Source organism: Cornus florida, unplaced genomic scaffold, assembly GCF_030987335.1.
Source record: "Cornus florida cultivar Cherokee Brave unplaced genomic scaffold, ASM3098733v1 CherokeeBrave_3.0.0_Hap2_Chr08, whole genome shotgun sequence".
Taxonomy (NCBI): domain Eukaryota; kingdom Viridiplantae; phylum Streptophyta; class Magnoliopsida; order Cornales; family Cornaceae; genus Cornus; species Cornus florida.
The window spans coordinates 37,191,691-37,214,495 of record NW_026775578.1 but is presented as its reverse complement, the minus strand read 5'-3'; the positions used below and the strand labels follow the sequence as shown (position 1 = coordinate 37,214,495).

General features: G+C 33.3%; 1 protein-coding gene across 1 annotated transcript; it reads left to right on the top strand.

Moving 5' to 3' along the window:
* Window positions 1–438: 438 nt before the first annotated feature.
* On the top strand, window positions 439–16,354 carry LOC132271324 (uncharacterized). Its single transcript, XM_059772672.1, has 8 exons — window positions 439–699; window positions 1,475–1,498; window positions 3,917–4,022; window positions 4,154–4,222; window positions 8,047–8,540; window positions 12,394–12,655; window positions 15,653–15,861; window positions 16,160–16,354. The coding sequence occupies exons 1-8, from the start codon at window positions 695–697 to the stop codon at window positions 16,224–16,226; spliced, it is 1,236 nt and encodes a 411-aa protein (XP_059628655.1). The 5' UTR covers window positions 439–694; the 3' UTR covers window positions 16,227–16,354.
* Window positions 16,355–22,805: the final 6,451 nt, after the last annotated feature.

Here is a 22,805-nt window from a genome sequence, read left to right as displayed (position 1 = left end):
AGAAAAAATGATAACGTTGAAAGGAAAGAAATTAGAGTTTGACTGGAGAAAGGAAATTTAGTTTTAAAGAAAAAATTTAAAAATTAAAAGTTTTAAGAGAGCACTACATAAAAATTTTCATATACAAATTAAAAATAACCATTTTATAGTAGGTCAACATATTAATTCCAGCCTAAAATAATGTGTTATCCTTTTTGGTACGGGAGGTCCAGCACAATAATTCAGTTATTAAAATTAAATCATCATTAATAATTTTCATTTATTAATTAATTTAAATAACTGAATATTATGCTGGGCTGAGGATCCTAGTCCGTTTGGGAGTGTGGATTTAATGCATTAAATGGTAACACGCAAAATACTTCTCGAGTTTAGGAGACGTAAGGCATCGTTTTCTCCCGGGTTTCTCTGTAGCCCTTTCTTTTTTCTCTTCTCACGCTTACCCGTACAAACACACACATACATACATATTCCATACACTAGAATATAGAGATATATAGATACAGAGCAAAAGAGAAAGTTAGAGAGAGAAAGAGAGAGAGTATTTTTATATAGTTTCTTTTTCTTTGTTCTTTCTCTCTCTAAAAATAAATATCTGCCCCAAGCCCCATCACCGAATCGCTCTCTCCTCAATCGCATTCTACACACAGAGAGTAGCAGATTCGCCTCTCCTTCGATTTTCTCTCGGTCTTGGTTTATGAGGTAACTCCGTCACACACACGCACATACACACTCTCAATTTATCTCTCTCACTTTGTTATTTTTTTAGTTCTTGATATACGCAGATTTGTTCTTCTTGGTGAAATTCCTGTTCAAAACGAACCCTTTTTGCGATCTTTTTGTCACAAAAGATGTTTTCTTTAACTAAAGATATATTTTTATACACAAGTTTATGTTCATGTATCTATATACGCGAATCAATTTATGTATATAGTTCTTGATATACGTAGATTTATTCTTGTTGGTGAAATTCCTGTTGAAAACGAACCCTTTTGCGAATTTTTGTGACAAAAGGTTTTTTTTTTAACTAAAGATATATTTATATATACACGTTTGTGTTTATGTATCTATCTATATATATAGCGTATGAATATACATTTATTTGCTTAGCACGGTCTGTTTGATTGACAAGGACTGGTGGATCTTTTATTTTGTTTTTCAATTTTAAAGAAAGTTTAAAACTTTTTTGGAATTATTATATGAAGGTTCGATTAGTTTTTTTATAATTTTTTTTTTTCTGCCAAATTTGTTGCTTCCGTTGTAGCTAACAAAAGGCCTACTTTACTGGATTTTCTCCATTCTTCATTTTTTGAGTCAATTGAGATGGGCATATACCCAAAAAGGAAAGGAAAAAAAAAAAAGGATGAGCAGGGATTGGTGTAAAAACAATTTTTTGTTTGTTTTTGATTGGTTTTTTTTTTGGCTTTTGTTTTGGGGTGTTTCTATTAATTATAAATTTTTGTTTGGATTTGTGCAGCTCAAAGGAGAGACCCACTCTTGGGTAAGTGAGCATTTTGATCAATATTTGTTTCTCCCTGTAACTTGCAATTGATCTACCATATTAAATTACATTATGCTTTTGAATATTGACTTACGAATATTCATACTAAAAGTACTGTTAATTCTATTGCATATTATAATTGTAATTCAGTCATAGGGATAAATATTCAACAAAATGAAACATTAACATTAAAGAATTTTTTAAACAATTCATCATCACTCTCACCCTCATCCTCTCCTTTATCCCATATGAATGGGGTTGGCCACATGAATTCGCTTTTTGCATTCTTTTTTACTAGAGACCATGTCTTGTCTTAGATTTAATTTCATAAAATCGCTTTTAATTACTTCCTCCCATGTAAGTTTTGGTTGTTTTTAATTAATTTTTAATTTTTTTTTTAACAATTAACATGTATAAACATGCAAAAATAATAAATATAATATAATATAAATTTTAAAAATAATAACTAGAAAGAACCGGCTCGGATGAAGGAGAGGCACTCTAGGTGCTTTCCTGAAGTTGTATGGCTTCCCTACATGGATGCATGAGCAGTTCAAATACAGCTTCAAGATACAACACATATCCATCAATGGTCTTTTCAAACTTTTCCAAAGAAGAGGTGCACCCACTTGTATCAAGTTGCTCCAAAAATGTAGATAGAAAATATGAAAAAATTAGAACGAGGGGGGGGGGGGGGGGGGGGGGGGGAGCTGTTTTTAGAGGTCGGGGGGGGGAGCTGTTTTTAGAGGTCAGAAGTTTGCTTGGCTAACTCATATATATGTATGTATATAGGCAAGCGAGCCCAATAGTTATATTTGCAATAAATGTCTAAAATTGTCAGAAAATCAAAAGCCCACAAAACACAACAAATCTGAAAATAAAGTTTGGGCCTTTAAAGCCCCATAAAGCCTTGTAACCGTCTTTCAAAAATCTTTATACAATTAAATTAGGTCAAGTAAGTTTTAAAAACCTCCAATATCTTTTACTCTTCCGTTCTTTCTCGACGCTCCTTAAGGTGCAGAACTAAATAGCCCCCTCTTTGAGAATTTTTAGGCATCTGCATTTAATTTCTTTCACAATTTCTTTAGTTGAATTATCAAAGTTATTTTGATTTCACACATTGTTATTTCTCCTTACGTCATCAAGTTGTCTGGAGAGGCAAACAGGTTTAAATTAGAGTTTGCGACTAGGTTGCGATGTTGCATGTATGCATAAACACAAAATGCAGGACACACACAAAACACAAAACACAGATATGGTTGCAATTCAATATGATAGGAATACTTGGATAGACTTGGCAAGGAACATTTGGAAAGAAAGGAAAATGTAATAATAGTAGTATGTGACACATCATTGTACACATGCTGAATGTGTCCACCATGGAACCATTTCTTTTTGTCATATTGGATTAGAGTAGCTATGTCTTATCATGTCCATGGTGTATGACAGAGTACTAAATAAAATAAATAATTTTAATTTAAAACCTTTGACATGCTTAGAGTTTGCCTGAATTAATTAGGACATGTCTTATGCGTCCAGGCATGTTTGAGGAGTGCCATTCTTTATGGAGACATTGACCCTCCTTTGTTGTGCCCTATTAAGCATGGATTAGGTATGCATTAGGGATGAAAAACTGAAAACTGCATATTTTTATAGACCAAGATATGAATTCAAAAGGATATGGCAATATCTTCATAAATTTTTATGTACATGTATAAAGACTAGAAGATATATATGTGTGTGTGTGTGTGTGTTTGTGTGTGTGTGTAAATTTAAAATAATAATTGGGTTTTCATCATATGTCCATATATTATGTCAGATTTTTCTTCTAAATAAATTTTAATACAAGTATTTTTATGACTATTGGAAATTCTATATTTATAGTTTATAATATAGAAAATCACATGAAAAGAATTTAGAGTTATGAATTATCTGTGGCAAATGACATTTGCTTCTGATATGTATAATATATTGCTAATTCAATACTCGAAGTGCCACTTAATTGCACTTGGTCTTTTGTAGGGTTGAAACTTGGACACAAAATTGCACTTGATACAAGTACCCAGGTCCATGCAAACATAGTTTCCCTATTAAAAGAGATTTATTGAATTGTAATCTTTTTCTTTTTTACCCCCAGGCAAAATTCAAACCTAAGACCTATCCTACCCCACCTCAACCCTTAAGCTTATTTAAGTGGAACCTAATGTAATGTCCAATTTTTTCAAATAATAAGCATATTATAGTTTGAGGATACTTCACATTATATGTAGTCGTTATTCTGTTTTGTCTGGAATAAACGCATGGTATATGTGCTAGAGTTCTGCTGTTCTGTATAGTTGGAAATTCTTGAATTCTATTTTTGCTATGACATTTATTATACTGAACTACTTTTCTGTTTATGAATATTTGGAATTATAGTGGTACGCGGATTAAGACCCGCAAACGGAATATTGCAGCGCCTCTGGACCCTGCAGCATTTGCGGATGCAGTGGTCCAGATTTATCTGGATAATGCTGGTGATTTGGTAATTTTATCTATTTATCTAGAATCTCCAGTTGACTTTGTGTGCACACTTATATAATTATGCATGCGTGTGTTGTTGCCCATGTGCATTAGTCTTCATGATGGACCATGTGAGTGTTTTGCCACATGCAGGAACTTATTGCGAAGAGCATTGAATCTGCAGACCTTAACTTCTCAAGATACGGCGACACCTTTTTTGAGGCAAGCATCTTCATATTTGTTTGAGTTTTTCTTAATATGATTTGATGTATTCCACAGGAAGCTTATTTGAACCATGATTTGATTTGTTATAGAAGTGATAATCAAAATCTTACATTGTACAAATAACTATTATGTACATTCTGGTTTTTTTTTATTTTTAAATTTTTTTAACAATGGTTTAATACTTCACAGGTTTGTATCGTTATCTTTGTGGTACTAGCCAGCAACACCAGATTTTATATTGCATGAAAATTATACATCTCATTGGTTAACGATTTCTCAGTAGATGGGACATTTCTTAGTATTTTCCCTTGCCATACGATGTGATGGCCAAACAAATTCAAGTGTTTGATATGTATGCCTCCTACATTTGCATACGACCACCATCAATCATCAATAACCATGTATATTAAATTTTTGTAGTGGAGTTAGTTCAAGAAGACTGTTTCTTTGGTATTTTTTTACCATTCTCGAAGTGCAAATCTCCATATTTTTCATATTGCGATAAATTTCAATTTTAATTATGAAAAACACAAACTTTTTTGGGTTTAAGTTCCTTATTACTTATGCTTACTCTCCTTCAATTCATTTACGTTCTTCTTAGGAAATTTCAGAGATAATCTTTTCCCAAGAATCCATCTTTATTGATACCTGCATTTGAATTTGATGGTGTCAGTGTCATCGTTGTCTAAACAATATGCTGCAACAAGCTACAACTAGGATTAAAAACTATAAAAAATAACAAAATATGAATTCAATAAGAACAACACAACAAAGGAAATGATAGATCAATTATCCATTTCTCATAGGCTAAATGGTGTCAACATAGGCACAACTATGGCGATATATAACAATATTATGTCCCTCTTGTATGTATGGTGCAAAACAATCTCCAAGAGAGACAACTCAATCGTCATTATCACCTGTCTATTAGCTTTATGATCTCTCTGTTGCTCCCTCTCTACCCTAAAAGAAAACTTCAAAGCTTGCTTCATATAGTTTTGACAAGTAATTTAAGTCCTAATATCCTTCAAAGGAAGCCTTCAGGTTTGTTTCATACTTCCCTTGAGGCGTCTACTGTTGTAAAATGCAAGTATGTCCCCTTTTCTGAGATGACAACTGTGCCTTAAGTTGTTATTGCGAGTCTACTTGTTTCCCGATGTTGTCATCTATCTGGTTAGAGGTAGGCTAGCAAGGCTAGGAGCAACATAGGCTAAAGCAAGGAAAGCAAGTTACTTTCGGCTCCCGGTATGTAGGACACCCCAACAATCCCTTAAAGTCTTACTGTTTATTTATGTCGGGTAATAATATCTCTTGGTCAATGCTGCATTACAAAAGATAATAACTTCATGAGGCTTTTGGGCAGTACTGCTGAAAGGGAGGAGGGGTCATTGCTTGGGAGGTATCAGAGTGGGTGATGGCTTATATTGCAGAGGTAAGTGAATTCTTGAGGATATCCCTTCGGGGGAAAAATAAACAATTTTGCTGCTTGTGACTATTGACACAAGTTGGAAGACTAAGAGCTGTAGCAAATTAATGAAGAGGATATAGTTTATGCATTGGAAAAGGGAAAAAGGAATTTAAAGAATCTAATATTATAATAAACTATGAAGGAAGACGAGGGAGTGGGTACTTTCCGTGGAAGAAAAAAAAAATGAAAGAAAAGTTGACAGAGGGGTTAGTATTGGTTGCTAGAACAAGGGCGAGGTGATGTTGTTGATTATGAATGAAGATCCGCATCCCTATAGTGGAATGTCTATAGTTCAAACTTGAATTACCTGGATGAAAGGATGTTACGGAGTCTTTGAAATGGAAGGTGAGTGGTGTTTTTGTGAGAAACAAAAATGGAATATTGTACTAGTATTATGAGGAGCATTTTGGAGAGGCAGATTTTGGAATAGACCTTCTTGGAAGAAATCGGGATAGCCTGGGAGTCTTTGCAATATGGAACGATTGGGTGATGAAGAGGTAGCAATTAAAGGAAGAGGAGGAAGGGATTAGATTAAAAAGGGATAGGAAATTGAGACATAATGAGAAGGAGTGGAACGGGGTAGAAGCGGTGGCAAGGAGAAGGGGTAAGTAGGTTATTTATCAATAAATATCTGGATCCAAATTATAAAATGCCTGTAGTTCGAAATACCTGGATGAAAGGATGTTGTAAAGCCCTCCTTTGGGGTATGGAAGGTGAGCATAGGGCATTTGAGAGACCCAAAAATGGAGAATTTCTTTTCTGGTGCTGTGAACAGCATTTTTTGGGGGGTGTGGGGGTGTTAAATTTGTTAAATATGCCTTCTTGGTTGCATTTGGGATGAGAGACGGTGTCTTCGTGATATGATATGGTGATGAATAAGTAGGCAATAGTGGGGGAGTTCTCAGTCTGAATAAGGAGATTATAGTGGGGGAGTTCTCATTATATTGTCTTTTTCCTTCTCTAGAAGATATAATTAAATGGGTGCTTCTGAAGTATATGGGCCAGTGGAGGATTTGGAATGGGAATGAAACATTAGAAAGAATTTGTGGGGTGAAGATGAGGAGGGATCCCTTGGTTTGTCGGGGCAGTGCACTGCTGCAATTGCAAATCTATGGTAGTTGTTTGACTACAATATGAATGATGGACCTTTCTTTTGATAGGGGCCAATAGGGGTGTCAATTCGTGTTGGTATGTTGTGTTCATGTCATGTCAGGACATGGATATCTTGTTATATTGGTCAACACGAACATGATGCGATTATCAACCATGGAAAGATACCCTGACACGAACATGGCACGATTATTAAACGGGTAACACGACACACCATGCCTAACCTGTTTAATGAATGGATCGACTTGACACAACACGACAAGACACGTTTATTTAAAATTCTATACTATTAGGGTCAAATGAACATGAATACGACAACACGTGTAGTTAAACGGGACATTTGTAACATGAACACGACATGTTTATGTGACATATTAAGTTAAACAGGTCATTCTAACACTAACACAACACATTTAATTAAACGGGTCTAATCGGGTTGGCGGGTCAAACACGAACATGGCACATTTAATTAATGTGTCAATTTGGGTCGACATGATTATGATCTGAACACGATTAAGCCAAATCCAAATCCACTTATTCCTTGTCGTGTTCGAGTCGTATTAGTATGCTGTGTCAAGTATTACCACCCCTAGGGGCCAAGTGCACATGGCTAAATTATAGGGATATATAGGCGATAGTGGACTATGGTAGCATTTGAAGTGGAAAGGAGCTGTTTTGGTCTGAGAATGTGTGGCTCAAGGAGGATGGGTATGGGATGACAGAGGGTGGTTGGAGGCATACAGAGTCCTAGGATCTCCTAGATTTGTGTTGCTTCAGAGATCGAATATTTTAGAAAGACATAAGAATCGTAAGGAAGTTTTTGACAACTTGCAATTGAAGAAGGGTAAGGCATGGATGAGATTTAAGTTCTAGATACGAAGGAGGAAGAAACTTGCACTGAGTGAAGGAAATGGTTTGACGGGAAAAGATCAGTTGGCAAAAATCAAGGCTTTATGTTTGAAGGAAGGAGATGGGAGTGCATTGTTTTCGGATCAGTTGGCAAACTCAAAATAGGGGAGTTAGGCAAGGTGATAGTGGATGGGGGTTGAACTCAAGCTGGAAGAGGATTTCAAGAATGACATATCCGTATTTTCTGACTCTTCTCATTGACATCCTAGAGTAGAGGGAAGTAGTGATAAGATCAATTGGGGGGATAAGAAATCATTTAATTTGATTACTTGCCAATCATCAGTTACTTTTGGTTGACATATTTCCCTGACCTTAATTTACTTCATGACTTCAGGTTGTCTTCACAGGAGGGCGTACACAGCCTGGCACAACTAAACCTGATGAGGGGGAGCGCCATCATTTCTCTATAATTGACTGTGAGGCTACACGGGAAGCCATTTTGCCATCTGTAATTTACATACAGAAGATACTGCGGCGAAGGCCTTTCCTGATAAAGAATCTTGAAAATGTTATGCAAAGATTCTTGCAGTCATTGGAACTTTTTGAAGAAAATGAAAGTAAGAAGCTGGCAATTTTCACCGCACTTGCTTTTTCCCAGAAGCTGTCAGGTCTCCCACCAGAGACTGTGTTTCAGCCACTGCTCAAGGATAACCTTGTGGCCAAAGGACTAGTTCTCTCGTTTGTAACAGATTTCTTCAGGGAGTATCTGATTGGTAACAGTCTTGATGATTTGATTTCAATTCTGAAGCGGGGTAAAATGGAGGAGAATCTTCTTGATTTCCTCCCATCTGCAAAACGGTCTGCTGAATCTTTCTCAGAGCATTTCAGGTTGGTGTTCCCTTTTTTAGGATTTTGGTCATATTTTTTTTTTTTTTTTTGGTAAAATGGTCATATTTTTGTTGCCTAATCATAAATGCGTTATTTACTTGCCCATAGAACGACCATGGATTTTTTTCAGTGCCAGTGGGTGGGTCACTGAATGCTTCTGATACCTCTTATATACAAGGAATGTTGTATCGGCTGGAATAAGACTATCTTTCTTTTCTTTTTTTTTTTTTCTTTTTTTTTTTCTATTTATGTCTCTATTTTTGTTGCATGCATATATATGATCCAGATCACTTCTCTTTCAATATGAAAGTCCTATTATTTTAATGAGGAAAACTATACTGCTGCTGAAAATAAGCAGATAACTTCTTTACTTTTATGCAATAATAGGGTTCACCATGTTATTATTCTCTTATCAGTGAAAAAAAGGGAAAAATAATTCATTGGCATATTGATAATAGTTTTGGTTGCAGTAATGACTGGAAACGGTAACTTAAATAGTTGCCTTAACTTCCCCTCTCTCTCTCTCTGTAAATTTGCATATGAAAAAAAAGAAGAGGTTTTGCATATCACTCGTATATGGTTGCAATGTGCTAGCTTTTGGTGGGTCAGGTTTTGTTGTGATTAAGCCAAACTCGTTCTTTGTTTACTAGCAGGACTTATTTCAACCCTTTAATCTGATTTTCAGATTATTGAAGTATAATTATTTGAAATATATATATATGTATATATTTTAGCAAAGTGTACTTGGGTAAACAAATTAAAGAGGATAACTTGGGCAGAACTTATTACATTAACATATTACTCCAATGAGCCAACCTGAAACTATCTTTTCAATTGTTTGTCAAAGATTATTATTGAATTAATCTGGAGTTGAAAATGAGATCAAATTAGTAATGGGTCAATGTCCGGCTAACGTGTCGTGCATAGGAAAGCTTCCTTTTACCCTAAGCACTTGTATATGGTTGCAACGTCCTAGCTTTTGGTGGGTCTGGTTTTGTTGTATTAAAGCTAAACTCATTCTTTGTTTACTAGCAGGACTTATTTCTACCCTTTTAATCTGATTTTCAGATTATTAGAGTATAATTATTTGAAATATTATAATTATTGTTTCATTATATTCTATATATGTAACTTATTAATTTACCTCATCCCAAAAATATCAATCTCTCTATACATCCACCTCTCTCTCTATATAAATACATCATAAACACTTATTTATATGCTTATACATTATTAGTAAATATATACTCCCTCTGTCCCAAAAAGAGTGTCATGTTTGGGGAACTGTGACTATTATTTGAAATATTATAATTAGTCTCATTATATTCTATATATGTAACTTATTAATTTACCTCATCCCAAAAATATCAATCTCTCTATATATCCACCTCTCTCTATATATAAATACATCATAAACACTTATTTATATGCTTATACATTATTAGTAAATAGTATTATTACAATACGTTTATTATAAAGTACTATGTGTCCCCCTGGGGGGGTGGTGGTGTCTCCGTCCCTGAATCCAATAAGCCAACCTGAAACTATCTTTTCAATTGTTTGTCAAATGGGATCAAATTAGTATGTGTCAATGTCTGGCTATCGTGTCATACATAGGAACAAGGGCGGAGCCAGCATAGGCCCAGGGGGGGCCCATGCTGGCCCATTAGTTTTAATTACAAAATGGTCTATAATTTATAAAAGTTTTCAAAATGCCCCCCTTAAAATAATTTTTTTCTAAAAAGTGGCCATTAATTTTTATTACACATAGGCTAATAATTTATAAAAAAGTGAAAAATGCCCCACTGAAATAATTATTTACCCTTGGGCCAATTAATTTTTATTGCAAATAGGCCTATAATTTATAAAATTTTACAAAAATGCCCACTAAAATAATTATTTTTTAAAAATATCTTTAATCTATCCTTTCTTTTCATTCTTACTCCTCCTCCTCCTCCTCCTCTTCTTCTTCTTCTTCTTCTTCTTCTTCTTCTTCTCTTAAAAAAAAAAAAAAAAAATTATATTCCTTTATTCAAACTATTTTTTTTTTTTTTTTTTTTCTCTTCAAAGTTTGGTAATTAAATTTGTTGCTAATAGGACTCTTAAGGTGTATTTTATGTTTCTTCTCTTAAAAACAAAAAAAAAAATTATATTCCTTTATTCAAACTATTTTTTTTTTTTTTTTCTCTTCAAAGTTTGGTAATTAAATTTGTTGCTAATAGGACTCTTAAGGTGTATTTTATGTTTTTATTTTTTTAAAACAATTATTTTTTAAAGTATTAAATGCTATTATTCTACCATTATTATAGTTCTATTTTTTGACTTATTTTCTTTCATCACTATCGCTTGAAAAAAATATAATTTATCATTTTTAATAAGGCGCCCCCCCCTGAAACAAATTCCTGGCTCCGCCCCTGCATAGGAAAGCTTCCTTCTGCACTAAGCACATCTCATGTTCAATGGGGTTTCCTTCTTTAAATAATGTATGGTGATCGATCATATATCTCCTTTCTAGCAACTGATGCGAGGACTCTATTGGGTTGTCTGATATTAAATGGTGTCAGAAACTGTTCTCACTTCTGTTTGTTAAATCAATCTAACAATCATTTGTGTACTTTTGAACCTCATAGATGTTGGTTGTTTAAGGAGTTATTATGAGATGCAAATTTTTTTGGATGCTCATGGGTCTTTTTTTGTCATTAATTATTTTAGAGAATGACTTTGGTCAGGGTAATTCATGGAGTCACGTGCTTGTAGGTTGACTTTTTCTGATGAACTAATGAAATGGGTAAAGTTGTAAGCATTTTAGAAAAGTGAGATAATGTTTCTCAAAATTCTTAATGGTGTATTTCCCTAGTACTAGAAACAGTTGTCAGTTAGAGATCGAAGCTCACAACTTGCTGCAATGCCACTATGTGGTTATATTTCATTAAACTAGCTGTGCATGTCTTGGTTCAGGTTGAGGCAGCTCTCTTGGGTCTTGAGACTCTAAAAACCTAGCAAGTTAAATAATATTGTCAAGGTTTGGAAGAGGAGGAGAATTCCTAATTCGAGGGCCAACGTTGTCATTTGGCAATATTCTAATCTAGTACTTTCTTAGGAGTTTAATTAAATTTTAAGTTCTATCATTGTTTTTTCGAGGGTACTTTGATAACCTCAGATATGACCTTAATGGCTGCCTTGTTGGGCTTTTGATTAGTTACTTGCTTATGTATTTTGGTAAAATCTAGTGGATCTAGTTGGTTTAAGAAGGTATTATCTTTTAGTCAAACATGGCACCAAGACTACTAGGCCACCAATTACCTTGGTTTCCATGCTCTAATTGTCTATGTAAAGGATTTATTAGCCATATTTTGGAACACTGAATGAAGAAATTTTCTACAGCCGTACTTGTGATGTGTGATATATCTGCTCTTATGAGTGATTGCCTGAGAAAATAGTTGCGTATTTGCCTAGAATTCACATCCGTTTGTCTATTCCCTGCCCCTTCAAGCTCTATTTTTCGATGAGTTTACTTCTTCTTTAACCTTGAGATATTCACTGTTTGGTGCTGAGATTAAACATCCTACATCAATCTCTTATATGCTAGGTTATTAGTGTTGTAACTTCATCTGATATCTATTTGGGATGTGAGGATATCCTAATGTAGACCTTGCCTAAATGCAAGCCAAGCCTCCCGTCAAACACTATAATGATGTTGACATTGCAACCTCCAAGTACAAAGTTCTGCATTAATGTTTTTTATTTTAACAAGACTTTGAGTGGCGTTTGAAATTCTTTTATTTATAGTAGTAGTATGGTATCTTCTTTATTCGTGGAATAACTTATCAGTGTGAATGTTACTATTTTTCAGTAAGGCAGGTCTTTTACCTTTGGTGGAATACAATGAGAAGAAAATTTTTGAGGTGAAGCTGAAAGAAATGAAATCTGCATTGACATCCCAGATAGCTGAGGAAACTGATATAACTGAAGTCATAGAAACTGTGAAGCAGCATGTTAAAGATGCCAAATTACCAGACATTGAGGTTGTTCGGATTCTGTGGGATGTTATAATGGATGCTGTTCAATGGTCTGGGAAGAACCAACAGCAGAATGCTAATGCAGCCCTGCGCCAGGTATATTAACATTTTTAAATCGTCACCACTTTCTTGATTTAAACGTGTTGAGCAAAACAAACGTTACAGGTTCTTGGTTAATATTTTATATGGTGCCTTTATTCTTGATGTGTTGTCTTGTTATCTGCTTAGGAAGAAAAGGGAATGTTTTATTCATCTTATTCAGGAGAGAGCTGCGTTTCTTATTATCTAAATTTCGTATACTGAACTCTGGACAATGTTAGCCAGAATCGAGTATGCTTCCAGATGAGGGTGTATGTTGAAGTATTAGATTTATCTAGTTCTTTGATTTTGGCCTTTGACATGAACAAAGGGACTTGACATAGGCTTAGTTATTGAAGTTCTTCATTTCTTTTTCTTTATCTAGACTCTTGGGTAGTTACTGTATATGACGTCGTCTCTGACATAAGGAGTTTACTAATTTTAGGATTTTCATGTAATAATGGAGCATAATACGGCATGATATTGGAAAAGTTGTAGGGAATTAGTAACTCTTTGGACAGTTTAAAATATGTGATTTCTTGATGTAAGACATGGCTATGATACGATATGACACTGGGAACGCTATGCGACATAGGTCTGGCATGGACAAAGTTACTTATTGTGTCACCTTCTTTGGAGCGTCTATCTCAGAACTTATGGATTTTTATTTTTGTAACTTGTAGCATAACAATGCCTTTGGATAAATAGGAGGGACAAAATTGGAGAGTATGTATTAGTTATGAGAGAAAGGAAATTATAGGATTGTATTAACCTCTCCTCGTTTTTAGATAGCTTAGGAGGGGAAAGAAAGGAAAGGAAAGTGGTAAAACCCTTCATCATTTTGGAAGAGAGACTTGAGAGAAGAAATGAAGAATTGTTTTATTTTGATAATAATTCACTTGTTTTTTTAAAAAATAAGGGCAAAACAAGTAACCACTAATTGTCCTCTCCTTTCCTTTAAATCTTTCTTCTTTGAGGTGGATATCCAAAACACTATTGAAAGGGTTAGGGGCCCTCTTTCGTTCTCCCTCTTAATCCTCTCCTTTCCCCCCTCATTTTCAACAAACAAGCACATGTTAAGCTTTCCCCCCTCCTTTCTTGTATTCTCCTTCCAACATCCTCAGATAACTGGAAGAATTCTGCCTGCAGTGACTTATTTGTTGGGATGAGGCTTTGATTTTCTAGTGGTTGCAGAGGTTCTGAAGATAAAGGGGTATAATTGCTGGTTTATTTGAAATTAGCTGCTGGATTCTAGATTAGTAAGGAGACTAGAAAGGGAGAATTAGGAGAATAAGATTGCAGAGCAGAAGATAGTCTAACAAGTAATTATGTTTCGTTCTAATCTTGATCTGGTACAAAAAACCTCGTTAATAGACGCTAGAAACTTTTTGGGCAAGTATGATGGGCTTGGTTCATTCTGGTCTCCATGGACAAGCCTGCTCAAGAACTAGCATAAAACAGGAATTAATATTTTTTGGTAACTCCCAACAAGGAAGATTTGAAGAACATAAATTCTCTAAAACATCTTCTTGAGTGGCATGCATACTGAGGGTAGTGTTAAGAGGAAGAAAGGATCAAAACTAGCATGGGTTGATAAAAGGAAGATATATGATAACATGTGGTTTGACTGATGTTATGGCCTTCAACAGAGTGGAATGATGACAAGTGATTCATTAGCTTATCTTAAATAGTTGGAAAAAAAAACTCTCTAATAGTTGGGAAAAAAACTTTGTTTCGGTGAGTTTTAGTTGACACTGCAATGTTATCCATTTATAATATCATGTATTTTATGCCTGTGCCATTGGATTTAACCAGTTTGTAAATGAAATGTCCCAAACCACAATTTAATTGTTTTGAAAGTGCTCATTCTTTCGGCTAAAGATTCTGCAACCACTATGTCATGCATTTAAAGACAAGATCCCGCACATCGTGATCCAAAATACAACCTACGGACTACAACTAGTGTTGGAATTACAAAAATACCTGACTACTAAAACGTAATATAACATGTAGAAAATTCAACTAGGAGAAAACTAACTTGAGAAACTTTAAAATAATGGTTTAACTATACTCAAATTTAATCAACGAAGCTGCTAAGTGGGCCCTCTATTTTACGGGACCCTCTACTTTACGGGACAAATCAGAGTTTGAGCATCTGAAGTATCCTTTTGTACAACCACTACCACCAAGCCTTTTCCCAATTACTTGGGGTTAGCTACATCAATCACATGTTTCCATTCAGCTCTATTTAAGGCCATAGTCTTGTATATTATCATAAAGAGTTGTTGCCACTTCTCTCTATCTACATCCATGGCTTTTGAAGCTTAAGATATATCATAGGACACAATTTGTAGGTAAAACAGTATGTAACTCTAATATACATCACTTCTTTACTTTATCTGATAATGTTTGCACAATACATACAATAACTCTGATTCAAGGTTTTAATTTACTTTAACTTTCTTCTCCAATAAAAGGAAGTTTTGCTCCTTGTTTTAAAGGTACAATAGTACTAACAGAACATGTTTGGATTTTTTCTTACTTTTTTGCCATTGGGGGACATATGGTAGGGTTTCAGGGTTGAAACTTCTAATCTCCTGTTTTTCACATATTGCGATCTTTGGCCGGATTTTCACCGTGGACATAGACTTATGCCGAACCACCTAAATCTTAGTGCTCTTGGTGTGTGGCATGTTTTTTTGCTTTTCTGTCGTTTTTCTTGATTATGTTATTGATTCGCAATATATGTCGAAACATTGTTGGCCATTGTGCTGATTTTATGATTGAGGACCAGTTTTGGGGAAGGTTGCTTCTTGTACAAAAATTCCAAGAGCAAACACCAAATGCAGACCATGCTTAGACAATGTTGCCTAATTCATCCTAGAATAAAATGCCTTTGAATCTGTTTCTTGTTCCAGCATAGGAGTAACACATCAATGGTTACATACTGCATATGCCTGCTCATCATATTTTTTGGAACTGCTGACTTGAAATGGAAATGTCATTAAAATTCAGGTAAAAACATGGTCGGAATTATTAAATTCCTTCTGTACCAGTGGGAAGCTCGAGCTGGAACTCATGTACAAAATTCAGGTCCAATTCTACGAGGATGCTAAGCTAATGAAGTTGTTCCCTGAAGTTGTGAGATCGCTCTATGACCAGGATGTGCTTGCGGAAGATACCATTCTTCACTGGTTCCGTAAAGGAACTAATACAAAGGGCAGGTAGGTGACTGTCAGTTTTAGATAATATATATTTTTTATAACGTGTTTATCTATCTTTAAGATTTAATGACGCGTACCTTGTGGGAGTCTCGATACAACTAGTTGTAACATTTGTGGTTGGAGGATATGAAAATTAGAATGTCCTTTGCACATGCCATTTGAAACGCCCATTGTATGTCTAGCCACCAAAATTATTTCCCGGTTTTTTGTGTGCTTGAACTGAATTTTCTGCTCTGTTTTAACTTTCGTGATTTCCGTTGAAACTTAATTTCTAATTTACTGTTTTGAAATGGTGCAGGCAAACCTTTGTGAAGGCTTTGGAGCCCTTTGTAAAATGGCTGGAGGAGGCAGAGGAAGAGGAATAAGTGTGTGGGTGGTGATACTGTAATGGACCATTTTCAAAATTTTTAAACGACCGTGTTCTATTTTTTCGTGTGCTTATGGCGAATGTTTAATGGTTTATTACTTTCAATAATGTAGCCACTTTCTACTCTCTCTCTCTCTCTCTCTCTCTCTCTCTCGCACACGCCCATGCAGTTTGGATCTGATTAGGTGTGTTTGGCTGCATGGAATTGGAGTCTTGGAATTAGAATTTTGGTTTAATTTTTTTTAGTTGTTTTTTTCAAATTTCACAAATTTCAATTTCAAAATTTCAATTCAATGCAACCCTGAGCGTATTTTGAAAAAATATCTCAAGAAGTAACCCGATATTGTGAGGTAAGCTAAAATTATTTTGCCCAAGAATGCAGAGTAAGTATTCATGGGAATCAGTGAAAGTTGTCTGCTCTGTTTAATAAACGCGTTGTATTTGTCTTAGCTTTATGTAAGAAAATACCTTTATTGTATTTGTCTTAGCTTTATGTAAGAAAATACCTTTATTTTGACACGATGCAAGTATGACATGACAGGCTAATTTTTTTCTTCCATTGAATTTATCTCCTTGTTTGGTGGTTAAGTTGAATGGAATAAATAATAGAAAAAGGATGAATGGGTGACGCATTTATTTTATATATATCTTCTTACCAATATACCCTAATTACATATTGCTTTGTTGTTTATGTGTGAAGAATTTTATTAAGGTTTAACCAACAGCTCAGTGGTTCAGCGGTACTAAATTTTTATTTTTCATAGATATTAAACTCTTACTTCTCATAGTGTGGAAAAAAAAAATAGTAAGATTTAACTAATTGATTTGAAAATAAATTGAAAGTTAAAATTATATTTATAAGGTAATTATTTTTTCTATCCTGTCCTATTTTTGGACATAAGAAAAAACATGGGTTACCAGAGCCTTTTCCATCCTTCCAGCCAAACACAAAGAAAGCTTCTTACTTCTTTCCTGAATCCTTCTTTCCCGCCAAACACAAAGAAAGCTTCTTCCTTCTTTCTGAATGCTTCCTTCTAAGCAAACACAGCATAAATTTATTAGTCTCTCATGATGTGTTTGTGAGTAAGTGGTTTGATCATGTGGGAGAATATTTGTCTTTCTATTAGTAAATAGGATGTATATAACATTCCCATTAGATTTAAATTTAATTAAAATAACAAGGACGAATATTCTGACAATTTTGCTCCCTCCCCCAAGGGAGTGTGAGCTCGTGAGACAGCTCGATTAATATATGCTATATAATAGACAATATCTAATATATATATATTTTTTTCGGAAAATATCTAATACTAATAGTACTCATTTCTTAACTCATGAAAAGGAATGTCTGTTGCACATTTTGGCTAAAATATTTTTTTGGAAAATGATTTTCCTTTTTCAGATTATATATATATATATATATATATATATATAGAACCTACTATATATATATATATATATTGCTTTTACAGTGTTGGACAAAGGTGTAGGTTGAGAGTGGGGTTGATGGACGCGAAACGTATAAAATAATTTCTTGAAATTTAATGAGTAAGTTATTTTTGTTAAGTTTCAATATTTTTTTTCTTCGTAAATATTTTATGACAACCAAAACCAAAAAATAAAAAAATATCTTTGAAAAATATTTTACATCCAAACAAACTGACCCTTAATTTTATTCTACAACACCATATTCCTTATTTGAAGCAAAAATTTGTTGGCCTTCTGTCATTTTTTTCATATACATTATTTCTTGATAAGCAACGATAGAGATGATTAGTCTTGCTATTCCAAAAAAGCTTTGTGGTGGTGATGATTTTTACTTTTTTGTATAGCAAATAGAACGTTTTTTTTTCAAGCTTGATTCATGGGATGGTGATTAAAGACAAATAATTGACACCCAACTCAATTTAATAAAGTATTTTTTCAATTATTTGAGTGAATTGTACCAATCTTTTTCGGCATTCAATTTAACAATTTTAGTCAAATCACGTGTTATTGTGACTTTCGTAACTATACCTCAACCTATATATAATTAGTTTCAAATATCCCATGAATTTCAATAAGTTCATGTTAAATCTTTTGATATTAGAAATTAAAAAGATATCATAGTTGTAATTTAATGGTATTTCTGTAACTTATAGATTAAAGATCAAATAATTTCATTTCATTTAAAAATTAAAGTAAGTGTGGACCAAATGACCTTAGAGCTAGCGGTATAGTGTCACCATCCTCAAAGAGTAGGGGAGAGTACGAACTTTGACATTAACAAAAGAGTGTGTTTGCTTTATCACTCAAAAAAATAATAATAATAATAAAATAAAATAAAATAAAATAAAGTGACACAATTAAATGACTTGAAATAAAGCATCTCCCGTGTGATCAAATTTTCAATTTGTAATGGGCTACAGCTGGCCTAAAAACATGAATATTATGGATTCAATCAAATCAATGTTTTAACTCTCTTTCAGAGGACATTAGTGAGTGATAGACATATATCATGTGTGTGTCTATATATCACCAACATAATATAATACCATATATATCAAACAAGGCAATGGCCAATTTGTGATTTTTGAGCCGGTTGAAAACTAATGATAACAACGTGGACCACGTGAGAAAATTCCAACAAGGTGGGTCCTTTGTGGAATGGCAACATAATGACACATTTTGATTTCTCAATTGTAAATTACTCCGTCAATATATTTTTTTTAACTTGTTTCAGGGCATAGTCGCTATAGCAAAAATTAGAGAGGTAATTTTTCAAAATCTCGCTTTCAAATCAAGCGCATCACTTAAATAGTGTGTGTGTTATAAGATCGATATAATATATATATTTTTTATTTTTTAAAAAGTTAATATTAAAAGTCAATAAACATTTTAAACCTTTTAACAATATTTTTGCTCCAATCCACTTCGAATATAACCCAGCGGTTTACTCGCTCGCTGAACTTTGGAATTTAGCAAGCTCAAGGTATAGGGTTCGAATCCCGCTGGATGTTCTTTGTGACTAACCTCCGCTGCCCCTGCAGTGACTTACCCTGCCCGGGTGGGGGAGGCATCCTTCCGAATCTTCGAAAATTAGTCGGATTGTTGAAGTACCCTAAGGGTTTGTGCCATCCCGGACACCCCGGGTTAATAAAAATAAAAATAAAAAATAAAAAAAAAGCTTTCTTGCTCCAAAAGGTTAAAGAGCACAATAATTATTTATTATGGGATAAAAATCAAATCAAAAGCACTGCCAGAGCAAGGGGGGCTTGAGTGTGCTCAAGCTCACCAAAAAAAAAATTTACTATACCTAATTTAAGCACAGTCCAAATATATATATATATATGTATATATTACTAATATTAGCTCACTCAAAGAAAAATCATTAGTCCACCTCATTGATAATTTCTGAATCCACCTTGAACCAAAAAGACACATGAGGAGATTTTGTGGAGAGAAGGAGAACATTTCCATTGTTTAGCGACACCATTGAATATATTTATATGAACCATTTGGGTCTCTATTAATGGAATAATGTTGAGAAGAGTCAGAAGACTATTAAACTAACATTTTACAAAAATAATTGGCACTTTTTGCGATGTACTTGGTGTCTTTTGGTTTACTCAATAAGGAAGGTTCGTTCATGTCAACTTCTTACCTTGTTATATTTGGTTTACTCGGTTTACTCAATAAGGAGGGTTTGTTCATGTCAAATAATTGGCATGTATAAAAAGTTGGTTAAATTATATTTGCCTCCCCCTCTAGTTTGGGTTTGTTACTCTCGTATCCCTTTATTATAACTCCTACACGTGACATTAATGATTTGCAATAATCAATGCCGAAATGGAAAATTTAAAAGATTTATATGACGAAGATACCCTTCAAATGTTTGTAAAGACAATTTTGTTATGTTTATATAATAATAAAGACATAAGGGAAATTTCACATGATCCGTTAACTAACTCTAATGCCTTTCAACTGCTTGATAAAATTGAAAATTAAGTACTGAAAATTTTAAAAGCTGAATTTTAAGTGCTAATGAAAAACAAATATTTTTTTATATCTTTTTGAATTTTTCAGCGTTCAGCATTCAGTGTTAAGTGATGTCTCTATCACTTAAAATTTTATTTCATTTTTAGTGACGTTTACCTTTTTTAGTTGTATTCAAATTGTGTTATCAAATACGCTTAATTAAATATGGACTAAATTGAATTATCAAACACTACCTTAAAGGGGTAACTGTAATATGCCAAAACATATGGCAAGCAAGTGTAAAAAACACAAACTAGAGGGGAAGAAAGTGTCATTTACCCTAAAACTTTTTGGTATCTTTTCAACCAACTTAGCATACATGTTTACATTCACATTTTGCGGAACATGGAATCCTCTACCTTCAATTTTGGAAGAGTATCACTGAGTTTTGATAGTGTTATAATATATAGAAACTTAAAAAGAAAATAAATAATAATTAAAAAATTATTAGATGATTTTGAATCATGTGGTATAGTCCAATCAAAACTCTTCAAGTAAAAAAATGTGAACCTATCACAATTTAAGAAGACATTACAAAGAAAGAAAGAACATTTATTTACCGCATATGATACGGTGGAATCTAGTAAAAAAATTTACTCATGATAATTAAAGCAAATCAATGTCAAATCTTTACATGAGATCATCAATGTTGTCACACTTATATGCATAGCCAACACAATCAACTATAAGTCACCCGCCAAAAATGAATTGTTTTAGCTCGTTGAAAGTTAGTTACTAATTATTTTAATTAAATTAAACTGTGCTAGACTTGACAACACTCAATTACGAACTTAAATGGACGAGTTTTGTAATTATTAGAGTTTTTTCTTCTAAATTGGATAAATGAATCGTGTGAAAAGTTAGATCAAGACAATCTTCATTCTTTCACATCTACAGTTATTTTACAGGTATAGTTCATCATTTGTAGAACAATTGGGGTTGTAGCAAGTGAATGATATAGAATCAATCCAACTCTTTAGAAAACTTGGCTAGTGTAAGTCAATTTCAAGCTTATGTTTATGAATTGAGTTGAGTTTTGAACAACAATTTGTAATTTTGAACTAAAATTTTCTTTTTCTCTAGCTCTACTAATTCTAATTTTAAAGGCTCCAATTTTACGCAGCAACTTTGAATTAAAATTTTCTCCATATCCATTAATTATAATTTCAAAACTCTAATTCCATATAACTGAACATAGTCTAGCATGTTAGAATTCAAGTTTTGTGGTGTCCCAATATATTAAAGTATAATAACATCTTAGAGTCTGCTTAGTTTGTAACTAAAAAAATTATACAAAAACTCAATATTTTAGTTCTTCCACTTTGCTTGCGCCTATTTATTTTGGCTCTATTTGATTCAATTTTCTGAAAATTATTTTCTGAAAACTTAGTTATAAAAATGCATCTTTCATATAGCTATCGTTTATGATTCTATAAAAACAATTTTTTATTTTCTAAACTTCTGAAAACTGTTTTCATAACTATAAACCAACCAAATTCTTAATATTTTAAGTGTTTGTGTGAAAATTAAGGGGACTATAAAGTAGAAAGTGCAAAACTGTTAAAATAACTTGGCCTAATTGCACTAAACCCTCTTATAATTTCAAGAGTTGCAAAATACTCCCCTCAAACTTTTTTTGGGACAACAAACATCCTCAATTTACAAATTGTTACAAATTAATTATTGAGGGTGTTTGTTGCCCCAAGAAAAACTAGAAGGGATTATTTTGCAATTCTTTAAAATTATAGGCCATTTAGTGCAATTAATTCTAATAACTTTTTATTAGACTCTAATTAGTTTCAAATCATGATTTTCTTGCATTTCAGTCAAAAGCATGTTAAATCTTTGATAAGAAATTTAGAAGGTTTTTTTTTTTTTTTTTTTTTTTTTTTTTGGGATGGTTGACAACTACTTTATAATATATCTAATAAATAAATTGAAATAAAGCATGTCCCACATGATGAAATTTTCAACACGCAACTCACTTTAATTTGGCTTAAAAATACGATTTTGATGGATTCAGTTAAATCGATGTTACATCTTTTGGAGGGCATATATAAGTTATATATATTAGATGTATACATATATATGTATAATAATGTCAAACAAGACAGTGGCCAAGAGATGATTATTAAGCTGCTTGAAAACTATTGACAACTCAAAATAGTTAAATAAAAATAAAAAAGAAACGTGGACCATGTGAGATATTAGGAGGTGCGAAATATATTATATATTTGGTAAGTTGTCTTTTTCATATTCATAATTATATGACAAGGGTGGTCCTCAATTTGTGAAATGGCAACATTAGGGTTTTTTTATCTGTCACACAAATCCTTGAACAATTAACAAGCTTAAACGTCACTTTTAATCATTGCATTAAGCCATAAATTAATCAAATTATTAGTATACCTTTTGCTTTAGTCAATAATGCATGTGTTGTTAGTGTTAATCTTTTATTATTTCACTACTTTATTAGTATTTTATTTGTTAGTTAGCTTTCAGTTATTACTTTGTTTACGCGTGTAGAGACATTGTCCACGTAAGTTTTTTATTTTTAATT